Consider the following 19162-nt stretch of genomic DNA (forward strand, 5'->3'; position numbering starts at 1 on the left):
ATAGATTTAGCTTTTTCCTCCATCTTTTTGGGGATGACTTCTGCTTTATTGCCAAATAGGCATTCTTGGTGTAATGGTGCATCTAGTAAATTTGCTTTGACATGGTCTGGCAAGATTTGCTCCTTAAGCCAAGCATGCCTTCTAAGAACAGACCCAGTGACAGCAGCCCTGCAAGATGCTTCTGAGGCATCAAAACCACATTGCAAAATATGTTTTCCAACCTGGTTAGCAGAATGCATTAACTCTCGTAAATCTTTATGTTCTGCACAAACAGGAATCAACGTAATTTTCTGTTTAATTAGCTCCATAATATGCTGCTGATACTTTAACATATGAAACTAGTAATTTAAAGCCCTGATAGCAAGAGTAGCAGAGGTGTATACCTTCTTACCCCATCTGTCTGAAGCCCTAGAGTCCCTGTCCGAAGGGGTAGGGTATTTGGCTGTAGTAGCCTTAATGCCTTTAGGTCCCTGGGAAATGGTCTCTGGATCAGCAGTTGGATTCTTGGAGAGAAATTTGTGGGAGTCAGGTACTCTGTAGTACAGCAAAGTATCAGGGGTAAGGCTGGATTCCAAGAAAACATCATCTACAATTTCCAGAACAAGAGGGATAGCTAGAGAACTGTGCCGAGGCAAGTTTAAAAATTCCCCGAGTCTCTTTTTGGATTGTTGGTAGTCCTGGCACTCCCAACGGAAATGCTCTCTAAGGATATGTAGGGATTCAACAAAAGATAAATCTTCTGGTGGTGAAGCAGAGGAAATGGAATCCTCTGCATCAGAATCCTCATAGGTAGATAAGGGTATGTCCTGGTAATCAGAAGGATCAGAGTCAACAGACTCATGATCTGAAGAATCAGAAGGAAAATCAGTTCTTGGTCTTTTTGAGGGGGGCTGGCTTCCTCTAATTAAAGTAATAAGATCTTCAGCCATTCTAAGCATTTGCTTCTGAGGCATGTGGGCCTGAGAATGCACTTTTGTTGTTGATTTCCTAGGCGTAGTGCGAACTCTGCACCTGAGAATTTTGGTATTATTGGTTTGAAACCAAGTCGTCAGTTTAATATGAAAATCGGAAGGCCTAAATACACCCACAGAAGCCGATGCCTGCACAGCAGCTCCGGACTCATCCAAGGTAGACACATCCGCAGGTTCCATAGTTGAAGCATCTCGCAGCATACCGGACTCCGAATGGGTCTCAGTAGAGGCCTGCGAATCAGTAGAAGCAGGTATCAGGGGCTGCGCGAAAGCGCCTCACTGAGTACCAGCGGACTGGCGACTAGCTTAACGAAAGCATTGTCGGCAGTTTTGGACCTATGCGGTCTGTCTTTATCCTTACATTTTTTCGGAAGATCTGTAGATGGATGGGCTTATCTAAGCCATTTCGGAATACGGAGAATGAGAGCGAAAGAATTTAGCAACAAAAATAGCCCGACAACTAATAGTTCGTGCATTGAACAAGGCACAAAACAGACAGCAAGGAATGTCATGGTCTGGGCCTAAACAGGTTACGCAGTAAGAATGAAAATCTCTGTGAGGTATTCGCTTTCCACAGGCAAAACAATTAACTTTTTCTGACATCGGTTAGAGACAGAAAAAAGGACCCCCAAAAGGGCACTTTTCTTTTATAAGACTTCAGGTCTGAAACTCAAAAAACGAAAATTTCAGGAGGTGGCCGACCGGCACTTGCGAACGGCTTCTGCTTCGGACACTGCATGTCAAGAAAAGCTGACGTAATGGCATCGGCTGCATGTTTTATACCCTTGACGACCTGACGTCATGAAAGAATTGACAGCATCCGAAGCAGAAATTCCAAGACTCTGGTATACAGGCCAACTGAGGGCTACCTGCAGGCAGATATATCAAATGCGATGACTGCAACAGTGAAACATGAAGAACATCAACATAGTTAAGAATCTGTTTGCATATTAAGCCTTTTAAAATACTGACTAAAGACAGGACATACTAGTCTATGATCCTCAGACTGGATAGTACTGGAAGTTAGGAAAGGAAGAAAGTTTTTTTTTCCTACAGTGAGAATAACAAACAAAAAAGTTACACTATGGTACAGGTTACATATTTTGATAAAAACAATGTTAAATAAGCTTTCGTTTATCTGTACCACAACACTGGTACAAACATATGTCCAATCCATTCTTAAAAGGATTACAGAAACATTCTAAAGAAAAAGTGCCTACTGCAAAATTGTTCTACTTCATGTATAACTATAAAGAACACAATGACAATTTATGGTAGTTTCGTTATAAATTTCCATTCAAAGGTGCTTTTCCCCAAGTTACCCCGATCAATTTCAAGTGGTACTTGCCACTGTTGAAAATGAGACACTTCACTTTTTACAAGTAAACCTGGAATACAAAATAAAAAGTAAACATATAAAGCACACACACACCACTTCAACACTGCTCACAAGACGAACCTCACATCTGTCTAGCACTGAAACTATCACTTTCCATTCTAAGCATGGTTATGTTAGTACAGAATGGAATTACTGACTTGGAAAAATAGTACCTTCAGTTTTCTTTCACTCTGCCTGGTCAACCAAGCTCAATTAGGTCTCCATTCTATTTATATTAACTTACTACTGAGTTAATCTACTCCATCCACCACAAAAGTACATAATAAAATTAATTACACCAATTCCTTTTAAAACACCATAGCAACTATCTGAATGAAAACTTATAGCTGGAATATCTATTTTTTGCAATTCCACTTTTCCACATTATCTACAACATATACCACATCATCAATAGCTGGCTCAGTTTTACATTTTCACCTCCTAGTTACTGCATTCTTAGCTACCATCATTATGTTTACGAATGCCTTCTCATTTTTGTCAAAGCTATTAGTTTATCATATTCTAAAACCACTACGACATAATAGCCATAACCGCCTTGACAAGCACTTTATACATATTTAACCTCTGGCAATACCAAAAAAAAAGATGCTCCTCTGCCCCATACATGACTGCGATACACCCTAAGCATGACACACTGAGCATGCAGGATCTGCCAAAGGGAACATCTTTGCAACCTTGCCAGCATCTTAAAAAAATGTTGATTTGTTTGCATATCTTGGCAACAAGTCTATGTTATCAACGAATGGCCACATTGTTGAATGTACTATCTTTTCGACAATACAGGCCGTTGAACCATTCTGAGATCACACTGCAGTACAGATAAGGAAATTTGCCCCTTTCCCCACTGTAGTGTGATCTTGGAGTTGACACGTATGAAGGCAAACTGAGAAAAATGGTCACTGCAATTGAGTGTTTGGGTAGAAATTCAGTCACTGACTATTAATTGTATTGCAAAGCCACCAGCAAAGAAAAAAAAAATGAACCTCCTCAGAGAAAGACAACCAGAAAAGCAAAATAAGATAATTATAGTTAGTACTTACCATAACTTGGCATCTGTGCTATCTGTAGTCACCATTCATCATGTTAGGGTCTTGGATCCGATATCGGATCCGAGCCGGCATACACAGAAACAGCTTAGTTCAAGCTCCTCCACACCCATAATGCTCTGCTGCCCTCTAACCCCTCAGATCGAGTTTGCATAAGGAAAGACAGACAGACCAAAAACAATTAATAGCAAAACAGGACCTCCATAATCCAGCTAATCTCCCAGGAAGGGGGCTGGTGGGTGGGACTGATGAATGGTGACTACAGATAACACAGATGTTAAGTTATGTTAAGTACATAACTATAAATCTGATGTTATCTTGGTCACCATTCCTCTCGTTAGGGTCAGAGTCCCCAGCTTCCTAAATCTTGGGAGGCCTCAAGAAGGACATGCCTAACCACCATGGAGCCAAAGGAAGTCCTTCCTCTAGAAACCGACTCCAACTTATAGCGGGAAATAAACACGTGAGGAGAAGACCACATTGCTGCTGCAAAATGTCATCTAGACATTGACGATCTGCAAACCCAGTTGAGGTAGACCTCGCTCTGATGAAACGAGCATTTACTGGTGCAGATAATGGAACACCTTCTGAAGAGTAAATGAAGGAAATACATTGTGAAATCCAGCAGGAGACCGTGACTTTCAAAATTCCTCTACCTTTCTATTCATAGAAAAGGCTACAAAAACAACTGGTTTGAACGTCTAAACTCTTTACTCCTATGTAGATAAAAATGAAGTTGACGATGAGCATCCAAGGTGTGCAGGATATATTCCCCTTTACTGACATAGTTAGGGGAAAAATACTGGAAGATGAATACATTGATTAATAGCAGCTGTTGAAGCCACCTTGGGCATAAAGGCTGGATCTGGTTTCAGAGAGAGCAGTTACTGCCACCAAAAAGGCAGTCTTCCATGAAAGGAATCTGATATCACAAGATGCCGCTGGTTCGAAGGGTGGTTTTGTCAAAGCCTGCAGCACCAATGTCACATCCCACACAGGAGATGGATGCTTCACGGGGGGGACGCAAAAGAAAAAAAAACTTTTAAAAAGGCCTTGTAGAGGTGGGAAGAAATGGTAGAATCACCAAGATGAAAATTCGAAACTGCCACCAACTGAACCCTGATCGTGGAGAAACTGGCCCCTTCCTTAAAACGAGAAGTTAAAAAGAGAAAGAGCTCAGGAATGGAAGCTGAAATGGGGTCCAGATTCTTATTCTTTACCCAAACAGAAAATTTCTTCCATTTAACTGGTATAAACCTTCCTAGTGGAAGATCTCTGGGAAGCAAAGATATCCTTTACAGGTGAGGCTAGCCTGGACTTAGCCAAAATCACTGGAAGTGGACATACCACGCTGTCAGATGCAGGGTCTGAAGGTTCGGGAGCGGAAGCAGAGATAGATGAGATAAAAAAACCTGGAATTGGATTGAGCACCCAGGGTGGGTGCCTAAAGTGAGACCATAGATGGGAGAACCACACCTGCAGAGGGCAGAAAGGGGCAATGAGGATCAATTGTTCCTTGAGGTGTCTGGCTTTCTGAAGTACTCTGGAAATTAAGGGCAAAGGTGGAAAGGCATACAGGAGACCTGGAGGCCAATCGTGAGTGAGCGCATCCTCTCTGGGGGAATCGATGAAAAGAAATTTCTGCATTTGTGGTTAAGAGGAGATGCAAACAGATCGCAGCTCGGGCCATCCCCACTGACAGAAGATCCGCTAGGCCACCACTGGATTCAGTGACCACTCATGAGGGGTCAGAATAGCCCTGCTCAATTTGTCTGCCAACACATTCGATGCTCCGGGAATGTGCATTGCAATGAGAAAGTGCCCCGTGGACATCACCCATTCCCAGACCAGCATGGCCTCGTAACAAAAGCAGATAAGAACGTGTGCCCCCTTGCTTGTTTATATACCAAACTGCCATGCTGTCCGATAGAACTGCAATCGTTCCCCCGAGGGAGGCAATCCTGAAAAGCAACGACAGAAGGACTGAGCTCATCTCCAGGACACTGATGTGCAGTATGGTCTCCGAAGACGACCACGTCCCTTTGACCATCTTTCCCTGGAAATGCCCCCCCCCCACTCTATTAGGGAAGTGTCCGGAGTGACTGTGGCCATGGGAACTGTTGGAGAGAACAACCTGCCCGGTAAGAGGTCCGGTGAATGAATCCACCACAAGGGGATGCAGAAACGCTGACCACTGAACTGCAAATCTTCACTGAAGAACTCTCATGTGGTACCAAGCCATCGGTACTAAGTAAATGAGAGCTGCCATGGACCCTAGAGCTCAGACAATGTGTGAAGCCGGAGGGCATGTTTGCTCCAGCAGAACTTGAACCTGGGAGCAAATCAGGGACACCTGGCTTAGAGGAAGGGCTGCGCTCTGCATGGTGGTATCCAACAGAGTGCCTATGAACTCCCAACGTTGGGTAGGAATCGAGGAGGATTTGACCATGTTCACCGTAATTCCCAACTGATGAAACAGGGAAAGTAAGGTATGAATGTTGTCCAATAGTTGATGCCTTGTAGGGGCCGTTAACAGCCCATCATCCAAATAGGGAAATACCTGGATTCCCTGCAGTAGGAGATGAGCTGCCACCACTGCCATGCATTTGAACACCTGGGGGGGGGCTGTGGTGAGGCCAAAGGGCAGGGCCCTGAACTGAAAATGATCAGCTCCCAAGCGAAAGCTGAGAAACCTCCCAAACCGTCGAGCCATCTTTGTATGGTAGTACACGTCCTGGAGGTCCACTGAGCACATCCAGCCTTTGCTGTGTAAAAGGGGCACAATCTACTTCACAGTGACCATCCCAAACTTTGGCTTCTGTATTGACAGGTTCATGCGATTGAGGTTCAGAGTAGGACGTAGGTCCCCTGTTCTCTTTGGAACTAAAAAGAAGCGGGAATAAGTTCTGGATCTTCACTGCCCTGCGGGGACCTCTTGGAAGGCTCTTTTCTGAAGGTTCATAACCCCCTGTGGGGACAACTCTTTCTGAATGGGTGGCACGTTCGGAAGACTTTTGGATTTCAGGAGAACTTCTGAAAAGGGAATGCAACAGTCCTTGGATATAATTGTTAGCATCCGCTGATTGTTTGTAATGCTTGCCCATGTTAGAGGGTGCAAAGATAACTGACCCCCGAATGCCTCCAGGGAAGGACAGTCGGGCAATGACTCAGGGATGCTGAAAAGGTTTTGCAAAGAAGGGCTCCCTGGAACCTTGATTCTGCAGGCCTCCTCTGCCCCTAGGACGACATCTACCATTGAAACCTCTTCCCCGTTCCCTGGAAGAGGAATGATACTGAAAGAAAAACTGTGCCTTCTGAAACCACATTTTCTTTCTCCCCTTCTGGGTCTTAGAAAAGAACCTCTGAGGGGCAGAAAATCTGATCCCAACAGCCGACAAAGTCTTCCCTTCCTGTTCACTGCAGGTCAACATCTCTTTCACACTAGGACCAGACAGAGTGGAACCATCAAAGGGGGCATTGATAAACGACATATTGAAGGCTTCTGCAAACCCGTTTAGGCACAGCCAGGCATGAATCTTAATGGTGATGCCTGAATCCGCCGCCCATGAGGACCACTCTGCAGCATTGGAAATTAGCCTCATGGACGAATTCTCAACTGAAAGAAGGGTGGACAGCTTAGGAGAAGTCAACTACAAACGTAAAAAAGCACCGACAGTACCACAGCTAAGAGATTTAAAGTTGAACAGTACAAAGGTTAGTGCTTTCAGGGATCTATGCCTACTTCAGACCTGTTGAAGAGTCTGATGAAGGGGTTAGATCTCTGAAAGTACTAACCTTTGTACTGTTCAACTTTAATAAATCTCCTAGCTGTGGTACTGTCGGTGCTTTTTTACGTTTGTAGTTCCTTATTTTCCACTGACAGTTTTGTGCCTAGAGAGGACTCTGACTTATTTAAGTTTAGGAGAAATCACCTTAAATTCCTCCTCAGACAGACCCAGAGAGGGAAGTTAACAGTTCCTTTATTAAATCCCTCTGGAGATGGGTGAAATGCGCAAGATAATTTCAGGCTCGCAGGCTATAGGAAGCCGAAGCGAACAACCGCTTTCCAAATCTGTCCAGAGCTCTCAATTCGCGATTGGGAGGGTGGACAGAAGAACTCTGCTCTGCCAACTCCTTTTTGGTGGCAGCGGACACCACAATAGCATCAACAAGGACCGCCTTGGACCAAAATGTTTTATCCACTGGGGGACAAAGAAAAATGTCCACTTTCTTAGGCAGTGGCTCCACAATATCTGGCTCCTTCCAAGCCCTGCTGGCCATGAGAATAAGAGGATCATCAGGGGGGACACCCAAGAGGTAGATGGGCCCGCACCAAAAGCCTTCAGAAATACGGTTTCCTCAGAGGACAGGGATTGGGCAGACCAACTGCCTTTGGCCTTGAGGATCTCGAATACGTCTCCAAAGGAGATGTCCTCTAGTAGAGATCTTGGGGACCCATCTCCATCAGCATCCGTATCTTCAGTTAAGGACTCCATGGGGGAGTCTAGAGGTCATCTTTTACATGTCCTCTTCCTAGGAACTTCCTCCACCAGAGGATGCAGGGAAGACTCAGAAGAGGAGGGAACCCCTGTGGGGGAAAACATCCCCCTGGAGGCTAGACTGGATGGGCTAACCAGAAGCAGGATGAGGAGGGTCCGTTCAGATACTAAGGTTGGGTAGGATGACTGTGTGCAGGGGAGGCAGCTCTGACAACAGAGAAGGACCTTTTTGCCACCTGGAAAGCTGAAAGACTGGAGGAGGTCCCATACCCCTCCTCCTGCAGATAACACCATTGGAGAAGAGAAGGTAGACTGCCCCGCCGGACCCCCCCCCCCCCGCTCTGTCGGACAACACCAGACCAGAGCTAAGGCCAATATGTCCAGGGGGCTAGACCGGTCCACAAAACCTGGACCCGAATCTAGCCTCATGGACCCCGGGTCAACAGCTCTGCCCAGAGGGATGGTCTGTCCTGGGGGAGGGGGTCAGGAGCAGTACCAACCGCCGATCCCAATGGGGTACAGACCAAACTGCACCCAGACACTCCCCTGGCCTCCACCCCATACATCAGTCCCTAAGAATCCAAGCCAATGTTTAGATAAGGAGCAGTAAAATGGGAAGTGGCAGACTGGATTCCAGACCTTTGGGCTGAGGAAGCCAGAAGCCCCAACTCCATCTGAGCTTTCAGAAAGGTCCAAATCATACTGTCCATATCAATAGGGAAGTCAGTCCTGGAAGATCGGGAGGATATGGAGGACTTGGTGGGAGTGCCCTGCCTGGAATCCAAGAGTCTTCTCTTGTGCTCCTTGGAGTGAGACCTACTAGAAGAAAAGGCCTACACCGAAATCAAGTGATCCAAGGGATGGTCCTGCACTACAATCGGCTCCGGCACGACTCTCAGATCAGACCTACTCGGAGCCGAAATTAACAAAGGATCCAAAGAAACAGCCCTCAAATCCCTCGGATCCAAGAGGGTCGGATCCGTGGTCAAAGCTCCTACCCTCGGATCCGAAGGTCTTGAATCCAGAGCTTTGGATCCGGGAGAGGGAGCTGAAGGTGTCGGATCCAAACCTTTGGATCAAGTAGACGACTCCCTGGACTTTCTGGGACCAGAGAATCTCAGATCTGAGGACTTGGGATCCAACAGCCTGGGAAGTTTGGAAGGGGCCTCCTCCACAGGAATCCTCCTCTTCTCCCCCGAGGAGCCCACCTTGGCTGAGGAACCAGTGACCAAGGGGCCTACTTTCACTAGACCATTGACCAGCAACTTATTCAGATGGTCAACCAGAGCTCCAGGGTTGAAGGAGGCACAAATACCACATTCCACCTCGAGGTGGTCACTGCCGAGACAATACAGACACTCATGTGAGTTGGAAATAGGCATCTTCCGACCACACGAGGACCATCTCAAACCCCAAGGGTTTATCCGACATTATCAAAACCAGCGGTCCAAAAACAAGCTAAGTTCGGATACCCACCACAAAACCATCCAAAATACTAACTACTCAGACACTCTAGGACTAAACTACTTTACCTCGACCAAACACAGTACACAATAACCCCAGCAAGCCTGAGAAAAAGGCGCCAAAGGAAAAACTATATAACCAAGCTGGGAGGGAATAGAAAGAGAAAAATAACTATCATGAACAGTATAAAATAAAGGAATTAACCCAAACACAAGTCTCAAAAGAAACATTTACTACTAGGAGGAGTGGAGCAATCTGCGTCTGTCTTACTGAGTGGCAAACGAGATCTGAGGGGTTAGAGGGCAGCAGAGCATTATGGGAGGGGAGAAGCTTGAGCTAAGCTGTTTGTGTATGCAGGCTCAGGTCCGATATCGGACCCAAAACCCTAATGTGAGGAATGGTGACTAAGATAACATCAGATCTCTTGGAGACATTCACCTGTTCAGCAAAAAGCAGTTCAAATTTCAACTCTGGCACATTAGATGACTTCCAGTAATTTAGAGGAAACCATATATAAAACATACACAGAGATCCTTAAAATGAAACACTGACAGAATATATCTACTCAAATAAAAAATGCTGGCGGAAAAAACGGAAGCTTTAACGAATATGGGTGAACTGATAGAACTGAAAATCAGAGGTTGAAAGGAAGAAAAAGCTGGCTGAATAAAAGCTTCTCAAGAAAGGCTATTAAAAAAATTGTAGAAGTAGAAGACAAAGCACAAAGAAATCCTGAGATGTTCTGCTGTACCACAGAAGCTGGAAGGAACAGACTATTAATTTTATGAAAGTACAAATAAGTGGACTGGACTGTTCCACAACAGGATTTATAAATCGAAAGGGCAGATCGGGGGTATGCTCCACACATGGCCATGACAAAGCAGTCAATACCTATTTTTAGTAAAGATGCAATCATACCATCAGAAACAGTTTCCTGAGAGACTGTGAAAGAAAGGAAAAGTATTAAAACGATAGAACAGCGCATTTGTGGAAAATTACTACTCACTGAAGACTAGGCTGAAGAGAGTCAAGTTTACCCCAGCAATCAGGCAATGTAGAGAAGGAGGTGTGAGATTCAAGCGGCTGTATCCAGCTATCTTCAGAATATTTTTCCTTGGAGGAGCAAGGATCCGTTTTGATGCAGACTAGGCCAAGGAGGAACTAAAATGTTTTATTCAACAAAAAATATTCAGCAAGCAGAAGGGGATTTTGCTTTGCATTCTTCCTGTACTGAAGACCATAAAGAGACTTTGCCAGTAAACCTTTTTCAATGTTCCAAAGGAAAATGCTTGAGACACAGAAAAAGGCATAGGATCTGACTACAGGATGCCTGGGGTAGACTTGGCTGAAGCCACAGTGGCCATGATCCAGCAGCAAATCCTTCTTTGGCTTAGATATTACCGGAGTCTCTTTGCTAGTCACTTAATGTTGTTCTGGAAAAAGCAAGAACACTGATGACAGGGATGTCATGCTTAGGACTAAAACAAAATAAACAGCCTGTGTAGAAGTCTATGTGAGATCTGCTTCTTACATCAAATGAACAAAGTCTGACAATTATACCCGATGCCCGAAAACAACAGGTATAAATATAGACAGTATAATCAAAGTGACAAGACTGGCTCAACAATGGAGACAAGGTACTTACGTGAAAAATCTTGAAGCCAGACAGAACCAAAAGACTTTAAGAATGCTATCACAATACACATCAATCTGCACTTGCAATGCTGCAAGAAAGAAAGAACTAAAGCTGGTGCAAGCAACCTTCTATCTTATACCACTGATATGCTGATGCCTGGCCTGAAGACTGAAGGGTGCAAATTTCTCAGGGTAGACAACAGGCCTTCTGTGGCAGAGGTTCCCAAAAAGTTATCACTACTGCAACAGTGGACAATATAATGTTCATCCAGAGTTAAAGGACTGGAAGGGAAGCCTACGACTGTTTTCTTTTCAGTAAATCACAGAAAATGGATGTCTTCATTTTAGGGCAATCACTTGCAGTGGCATAAACAGAGGATTATAAAAACATTAACAAGAACCACCTGCAGTTTAAAACAAATTTGTGTTTAATTCTAAAGTAATGCTGCTAGACCTGGTAACTTCAAACATACTTAACTGGCACCCCTGCCACACAAAGCAGCAATATGGTGACATGGAATTGGCAAATGACTAAGCAGCTGAACAAAAAGTCTTTAAAACCAGTAAACTGCATTCAGTTGTTAACAATTACAGGGCAGGGAATCTTATTTTTACTTACCTGCCTACACAACTGAGACAGTGTGCTTAGTTTCTGTGTCAAGGTGTGGGCAGGCAGTTTTGTTTGATGTTGGTCACACATGCCAAAGGACGTGCAACAAGTCACTTAAACAGCCCAGTGGTCACATCACTCTTTAATACAGTCACTTACGCCAACTGGATTTACATAATTAAGAAATAAACTAAACAGGATGAATCAATAAATGCCACATGCTAATAAATACTTACTAGTCTGAATGGAAAGTGTTGCCTACATTCGTATCCTAGCCATTGGAGAATTACATAGGGCAATTATGCAAAGGATAAACACAGTAACTACATTCACGAAAATCAGGAAGCACCAGTGATAAAAATGGACACAATGAACATGTACAAGAGAACCACTAGAGGACTAATGAAAATGAACAAATACACTCCCTATATATAAATATATATATATATATATATATATATATATATAAATATATATATATATATATATCCACGTCAAAAAGAAAACTGCACTGTAGCTAAGAACACATCAGAAGAAAAATGCAGAAAAGCAATTAAGACATGAACAAATATATCCAAGCCTTTTCACCACCAAAGAAGCTGATGGCAGATACAAGTAGTGACTAGCTGTTAGAGGTTTGGATTACGTCACCAGTTTTTGGCCTAGCATCGTTAAAGTTTCTTCTTCTAATGTTCATGAAAATTTTTTTTTTTTTATCATATTATAACTGTCACAAGGAAATTGTTACCTTTCACTCAGTATCAAAAAAGACAGCACATGCAAACCGTTTCCATCCCAATGGCTCTCTTCTAGAATGTCCAAATGTTCCATACTACTAGTTTCTCAGTACAGTATATTAACATGTCTAAATGCCATTCTGCAGAACAAAAACAAATTAGTCTATATCTGGAGCAATGTTGCAAACTGAATTGCGTCTGAAGTCCTCTCCCATTATCAACTTCCATACTTCAATTAAAAAACTAAGGCTAGTACGACTAATAAGGTTCACAAAAACAAACTGGTGGCTCCCCACCCAGCAGCTCTGTTACCTAGTTTGGCATTTTGTGTAATAATAATAAATATATACAGTATGCAATGACTGTATTCCATTTTGTATACACCAACGATTACAGGCTTGTACAGCAGAAAAAAAGTGTAACATTTTCACATAATTAAGAATTCATGGAGAAAAACTGGAGTACTGAACTTCAATGGATGTTTACTATACACGAACATTATACAAACTACAGAAAAATCTAATGTCATTTATTCCTTACTGGTGTAATTAACCTTCCATTTACCTTATTCCTTGGTTACCCTTTTTCAGACACTCCTTAAAATACATCATTAGTGATTTAATGATGAACAGACAGTATAACACCAGTTCCATAAACACGACAGGTGTTAGAACCAGATTCCCACAAAGGGCATCCCAACCAGTATCTAAAGACATTTAGCTCTTGAGACTACTACTTTCAGACAGTATGACAACCTCCAGAGAGACATCACAGAAGCCTCTGTCCAATTAGATGCCCTGTACAGAGGCTGCTAAAGCACCTCACTGGACCTGACGCTCTCAAATCAAGTAGGCCTTGAGACATGACTAGTATATCAGTACCCCCAGTGTACCTTCTCAAGTGGGAACTTCTCTATGTGATTTTTTTTAGAAGGAACATTCAGGGACAATCTGGAAACCACCACATTGGCCCTACTCAAGGCTCACAGCCTCTTCTGTCTTAAGTAGTCTTGGATGTTCTTTGCTCTCCATTTGATGGTTTTCTGCTTGAATCTTGCATAATGTGGACAAGAGGCTGTTATGCTCTGTAACCAAACAAAATAAGCACTCAAAAAAGTAGTTACTTTAGATGCTGACTTTTAACCTGACATCTGATGAACAGCAACCTACAAAACTGGTATTCTAAGGCCAGTAGACAAAGCAATAAAGATGAGTTACTCAATGGGGAACTTAATTGTAGCTTGGATGCCAAGCTACAATGGACTGATGAGACTTGCAGCTTTGCACAGACTATGAATGCGTCCTTCCACAAACTGCAGCAAGAAGAAAATATGATGCAGGCAGACTCTCTCATACCACAGACATCCTAACATCTATGAGGGGAAGATCTATTTACCCAAGAGGAAAAGGGGGAAAAGCACTGCAAGTCAGGTCAGATATTCAGCCTACTGCAGCAGACATCCCAAAAATTAGCAATAATGCCAACAGTATACAATAAAAACAGCATACGTAAAGGTGGCATGGAGGGTTGCAGTTGGAGCAGCACTGACATGACATTCCTAAAAGAGTAATCGTACACCTGTGGCTCAAGTGCCCAACTAGACATCAAACATGCCTGCTGTCTAGGCTGGATGCCTCATGTCTGCTACTTAGTCTGCAGCTAAGTAGTGCTAACATCCTGAAATGAAACCCTGATGGTTAAAGGTGGGGGTGATGCACATTTTGTGAGCCATTTGTCATCCACCTAGGTGCAAGACTAGCACTGACGAAGCCTTCAGTTGTCAAGGCTAAGCTCAGCACCTGCAAAATATGAACAAACCTTTTTAGCTAGATCCTAATAAAAGAAGTGATGGATTGTGTGGGACAAAACCTGCGACAGTCAGGCATGGGCGTCAAAAAAAGGTAGGAGACTGGCAATGAATCAAGAGAGATGATGACAAGTGACAAAACCCCATGCAGAAAATGGGAAAAAGGGAGTTGATGATAATTTAATTTCATGCCAAAGCAGGCCAACTGCTTCTCCCTCAAATGATTCCAGGTAGATACAATCAACTTCTGGCATTTACAATGGTTATACTCAAGCCTGTAAAAAACTGCCACTGATGGCTTTTGCTAGTAATCTCAACCATATGAATAATCAAGATGATTTTTTTTTTCAATATCTGCACGATGCAGGAAATGGAAGGTTCGGGGATTAGGCAAGCTTATGCAGTCAGCAGGTGATGCTACAACATGCTTATTCCCCAAGCACAAAACTGGCAGGAATAGTTTTGCATAGTGAATGATGGGGAGAGGATGACTACCATCACAGAACCTAACCAGAAATAGATTTTTCAAAGAAACCAAGGTACACAGAAGGGCAGTGGCTTTGACAAAAAAAAAAAAATAGAAAGAACTAGGGGCCACATGCACAATGAATGTAGCTCCCAAGAAACATTCAAAGGCACTTCAGCGATGTGGGGTGGAACAGTAAAAAAAAGTCTTTTTACACAGGTTGGGAAAACAGGCAGACATTGGTGGCAAACAAAGGACCTGAGTGACCTAAAAAAATGGGATAAAACTATTAATGAGAACTTGTTTCAACAGCAAACAGAATTTTAATTTTTAAAATGCTTCTGCTGTATGCACAGAATTAAACAGAATCTACAACACTTCAGAAATATTAACATGCCTTACTGAGAAGAAATGAATACACACCCTGTAAACTGTTTCATTCGGGATTCAATGCTTCTGTGCCTCATGCACATCCGTGTCAAAGCAGAGCCAATTTCCTTGGTTGCTCCTAAAAGAAAAAAAAAAAAAAAAAAAAATAAGCAAATTTTACATTTTCAAGGAACTCAGACACAAACTATAAATAAAAATTATACAAACAAAATCACTTTAAAAAGGAAGTTTCCACACATTCACAAATCAGACCGCAGAAAGAACAGACATGCTAGCACTGAAATGGCTTCCTGTCAATACACAGGCAGGCCATATGATAGTCATTGATAGTCACTGATATGAACCACACTCAGGTCCTCAGAGGATCAGTAAGTGAGGAAAAACGAAGCACTACATGATAGCCACCATGATAGAGGAAAATAGTCAAATACAAAAAAAATTAATACATACGAGCAAATACCACACACAATGTTAAATCCAGATGCTTGTATCACAGCACACTATCTCATCAGAGAGATGTTAAAAGTAAAAACGGAATTAAGCAACAAGAGAACTAGAAAGGTTACCACCACCTGATCAATTAGGTACAAAAAAAAAAAATAATCAATGCACAGCAAAACTGAAAAATTACCCAAGACAAAAAAAAAAATCAGGATATGCACCACTAGAAAACAATTAGAAAGAATAATTAAACAGATTGCCCCTCCCATTCCATATTTTATTTTGCAGGATGCAACAGTGACATCTTATTCATCATGACGTAGCAGTTCTTTGCATTCCGTACCCAATATAAACGCGACATCAGAACTTTATCTTCAGCATTTTCCACAAGGGAAACAGAAAAGGTTTAATATTATAGTATGGTAACTTTCATTCGTTCTACATTACACAAAATATGTAATCCAAACAGCAAACTGAAATGACCACAAATTCCTAATTATATGGAAAAGTGAGAAAAAAGGTACACAGACATTGTAAAGTTTGACTGTTTAGGTAACAGGTCAACTGGCTAAATGTGAAAGCGCTCTAGTGTTGTAGTGGGATAAAAGCACAGACTATATAACCCAGGCAACTTGGCATCCGAGTTACCAAGGGAGAATGAGCAGGCCCATCAGGAAGGAAGGACAGTGCACAGCCACCCATGCACTGCCAAGATACCTCAGATGAGGGAAGGCAATGTAAATGTGTGTACTGGGGATGGGCATTAGTCCACCAGGCCACCACCTGGTGACAGCCTTCTACATGGGTGTGAATAAACACTCACTCGCATGGGGATGGCAGTGTGGACTCTGAGGTGACATGGATCACATGTCCTCCTGCTTAGGGAAAGGCCCTTACATATATCCTCACCGTCACGATATCAGCAAGGGCACAAAATTACCCTCAAACCTGCCTGAAGAACAGACCCTCTGGTTAACTCTTACTCCAGCACTTGGTTGATTATTCAGTAATGGGGGGGGGGGGTTAATGGGACATGCCCACCTAAGGGCAGGAGTGATGGTCAGCAGGCGCAGTTACAAAAAGCACATAGAAAAAAAGTCTGAATGAATACCTACTGAACATGTGAAGATTAACAGAAGGACATGTGCTAACTAGAAACCCTAACAGTCCGTAATACATGAAGCAGCAATGATAGGGTAATGTGTGTGGAAAGACAAGGGACTCTACAATTAAATACAACTGCAGCAGTAGCTGAAAAGGTGTTTCGATGCAAGTGATACATATTAAGCATTCTTGGTTTGCACTGTACAGTTGCCAGTTCAAAGTGCACATCAAGAACAGTTTAACAAGTGTGCACATTTCAAAAGTTAAAGCTGACTTGACTTAGGGTCTGGAAAAGAGAAAAGACAGAAGGCTCTCAAAGTAGCAAGCTCTTTGCAAAAGCACATGAAGAAAAAAAACTGTAGCATACCAAAAATCAATTTTAAAAAAAGAATTTAGCGATGCCTGCTGACATGCCATGAGTGTCATATCACACCCCACCTATATCTTGTGCTTTTATTTACCCAGCAAAGTTACAATATTAATCCACTTATCTTTTATGGCATGCCTCAAAATCTCACTAGAAATTGGCAGAAAATGTCATTTGATCTGTTCCACTATACAAAATAAATGAAAGATTAACAGGCAATATAACAGCATAGCAGGTCTAATGTACTATCCACAAAGGAAGCAGACAAAGCAACATCTGCAAGGTAAGCTACTGCAGAGTATATACCATTCATAAAGAAACTATTCATGCATATAGGGAGGAGTCTTGTTTCATCTATACATTAAAGCTTATCACATGTTGCTGAATCAGTACTTTGTTCAAGGTCTGTAACAAGTGCAATCAAACTTTCAGCAGGTTATTAGTAGGTGACTAATTTTTTTTCTCCAACGTATCCATGGTGAAAAGCATATCTGTTCTATTAATATGTGAAGAGTGAACAGTTTTTATAAAAAAAGGACTCCGTATTTATGTAATCTCAGCTTTTAATACACAAGTGGGACACTATGTGGATTCAAACGCATCCCTAAGACATTATCACTTGTATTTCACAGCTCCTGCACTGTGGACTGATGCGGTTACAGTTATATTAATTTTTGCAATATTCCTAGTAACCCTAATTATTTTTCCTAACCTGCTTTACAAGCTCTAGATCTAACCACTGTTCCTATCCTGTCAAATTCTCCAGGGAACATGAAACCCTGTGTCGGATGAAAATGTGCGGAAGACGAGGGCATACTGAATGGACTTCATTACTAATGATGTGAGGAATTCTAATTTAATACTTACAATTCCAATGACAGACTTTGTGCATGAAGAACACATCACCACTTACTCATTTTTTATTACTTTTTCAGAAGTTCAGGAATATCACCTGGCAACAGCTAAAGCATGACAGCTCATCAGTCTGGTGCTATATGCTGGTTTCAGAGTCTAGGGTTTGCACCACTTTTGTTTCAAAAAGGAACATCAGAGCTGGTAACTAAAGAAGGTTTTTGTTTTTTCTAAGCCTCAGACCTCTTGAAATATTTACTTCTTTTCCCTAACAGATACTTGGCAAGGAAACAACTATTGACAAGTGTGTGTGTGTGTGTGTGTGTGTGTGTGTAGGTAGGGTTTACACATAGCATGAGTTTTGCAATCTGTATGTATAGAAATACCTAAACTCAAGACATTCAAGCTAAATCTCAGGTAATTGACAATATTATAATACTTTCTTTCTTTAACATTCAGGACCATAGTTTGGTAACAGGAAAAAAAAAACTTAACTGATTCCTGTGAACCGGTTCTAGACCAGATCAGCTGTACTAGGGTAAAGTGCAAGCTGAAGATGGCTGTGAAAAAAAAAAACTTGTGTAGTTTTTATAAACTTAATTTATCACAAAAAAGTGATAGATTACTTGCATGAAGTATGAATACTGGTTATATCTTGTAGACCGGACATTACCTCTACACAGCAAAACTCATTAAAAATGCACATATGCAACTTTCAGTGTGGACACATTACTTATTAACTGCAGCAGTTAAAGTCCTATATTCACTACATAAATGTAAACTAAATGAAAACCCTTAAAATTGTAGCCATAAATCCTCTCATGGACAAAGTATTTAAAAAAAGATGAGCATTTACTTGCTTCCTGAAATGTAGCCAACTTTGTCAGAGGAAACACTGCACTGCAGTGTAGAATCCCCACTTGCGTGAAATAATCAAACCCGAACACAACCATCATAGCTGCAAAGTCAGCCTCAGATGACAACCTCAATTATGAAATGATGCTGTGATTACCATTTGCACTGTCTTGTACCTGTAATACTTAAGTCAGGTATGGAGGCAATGATTCATCTCACAAACTTCAGCATGCAGGTTATAATATGTTTGTGGCTACTAGATGTTTCACATACTCTACAAAACAGAAAATGGCAGATGTACAATTAATACAATACATAGATCATTGTTACAGTAGAGATATTGCGGGCATTCTGACCAAGGTAACTAGCAGAGACGAGTCATTACATGACATAAAATAAGAAAATTAAAATGTTTTTAGCATAATACACTCTACACAATGCCAGCTGTGTACGACATTACCTGTGAAACATTCTCAGTTAAAGTTTGTCTTGCTAAACATTTTCTCCATTAAATAAAGC

The 19162-nt window shown here is 42.1% G+C and overlaps 1 protein-coding gene across 1 annotated transcript in view; it reads right to left on the reverse strand.

Moving 5' to 3' along the window:
• The window catches only part of LOC122816990 (protein MTSS 1-like), a gene marked incomplete in the record, with an annotated part of 941883 nt that overhangs the window by 501569 nt on the left and 421152 nt on the right, over positions 1 to 19162 (reverse strand). Inside the window, 1 exon segment of the mRNA XM_044090103.1 lies at positions 15058 to 15142. Coding sequence (XP_043946038.1) covers positions 15058 to 15142 — 85 coding nt within the window.

This window comes from Protopterus annectens, chromosome 12.part0 (assembly GCF_019279795.1).
Source record: "Protopterus annectens isolate FY-2018-M chromosome 12.part0, PAN1.0, whole genome shotgun sequence".
Taxonomy (NCBI): Eukaryota; Metazoa; Chordata; order Ceratodontiformes; family Protopteridae; genus Protopterus; species Protopterus annectens.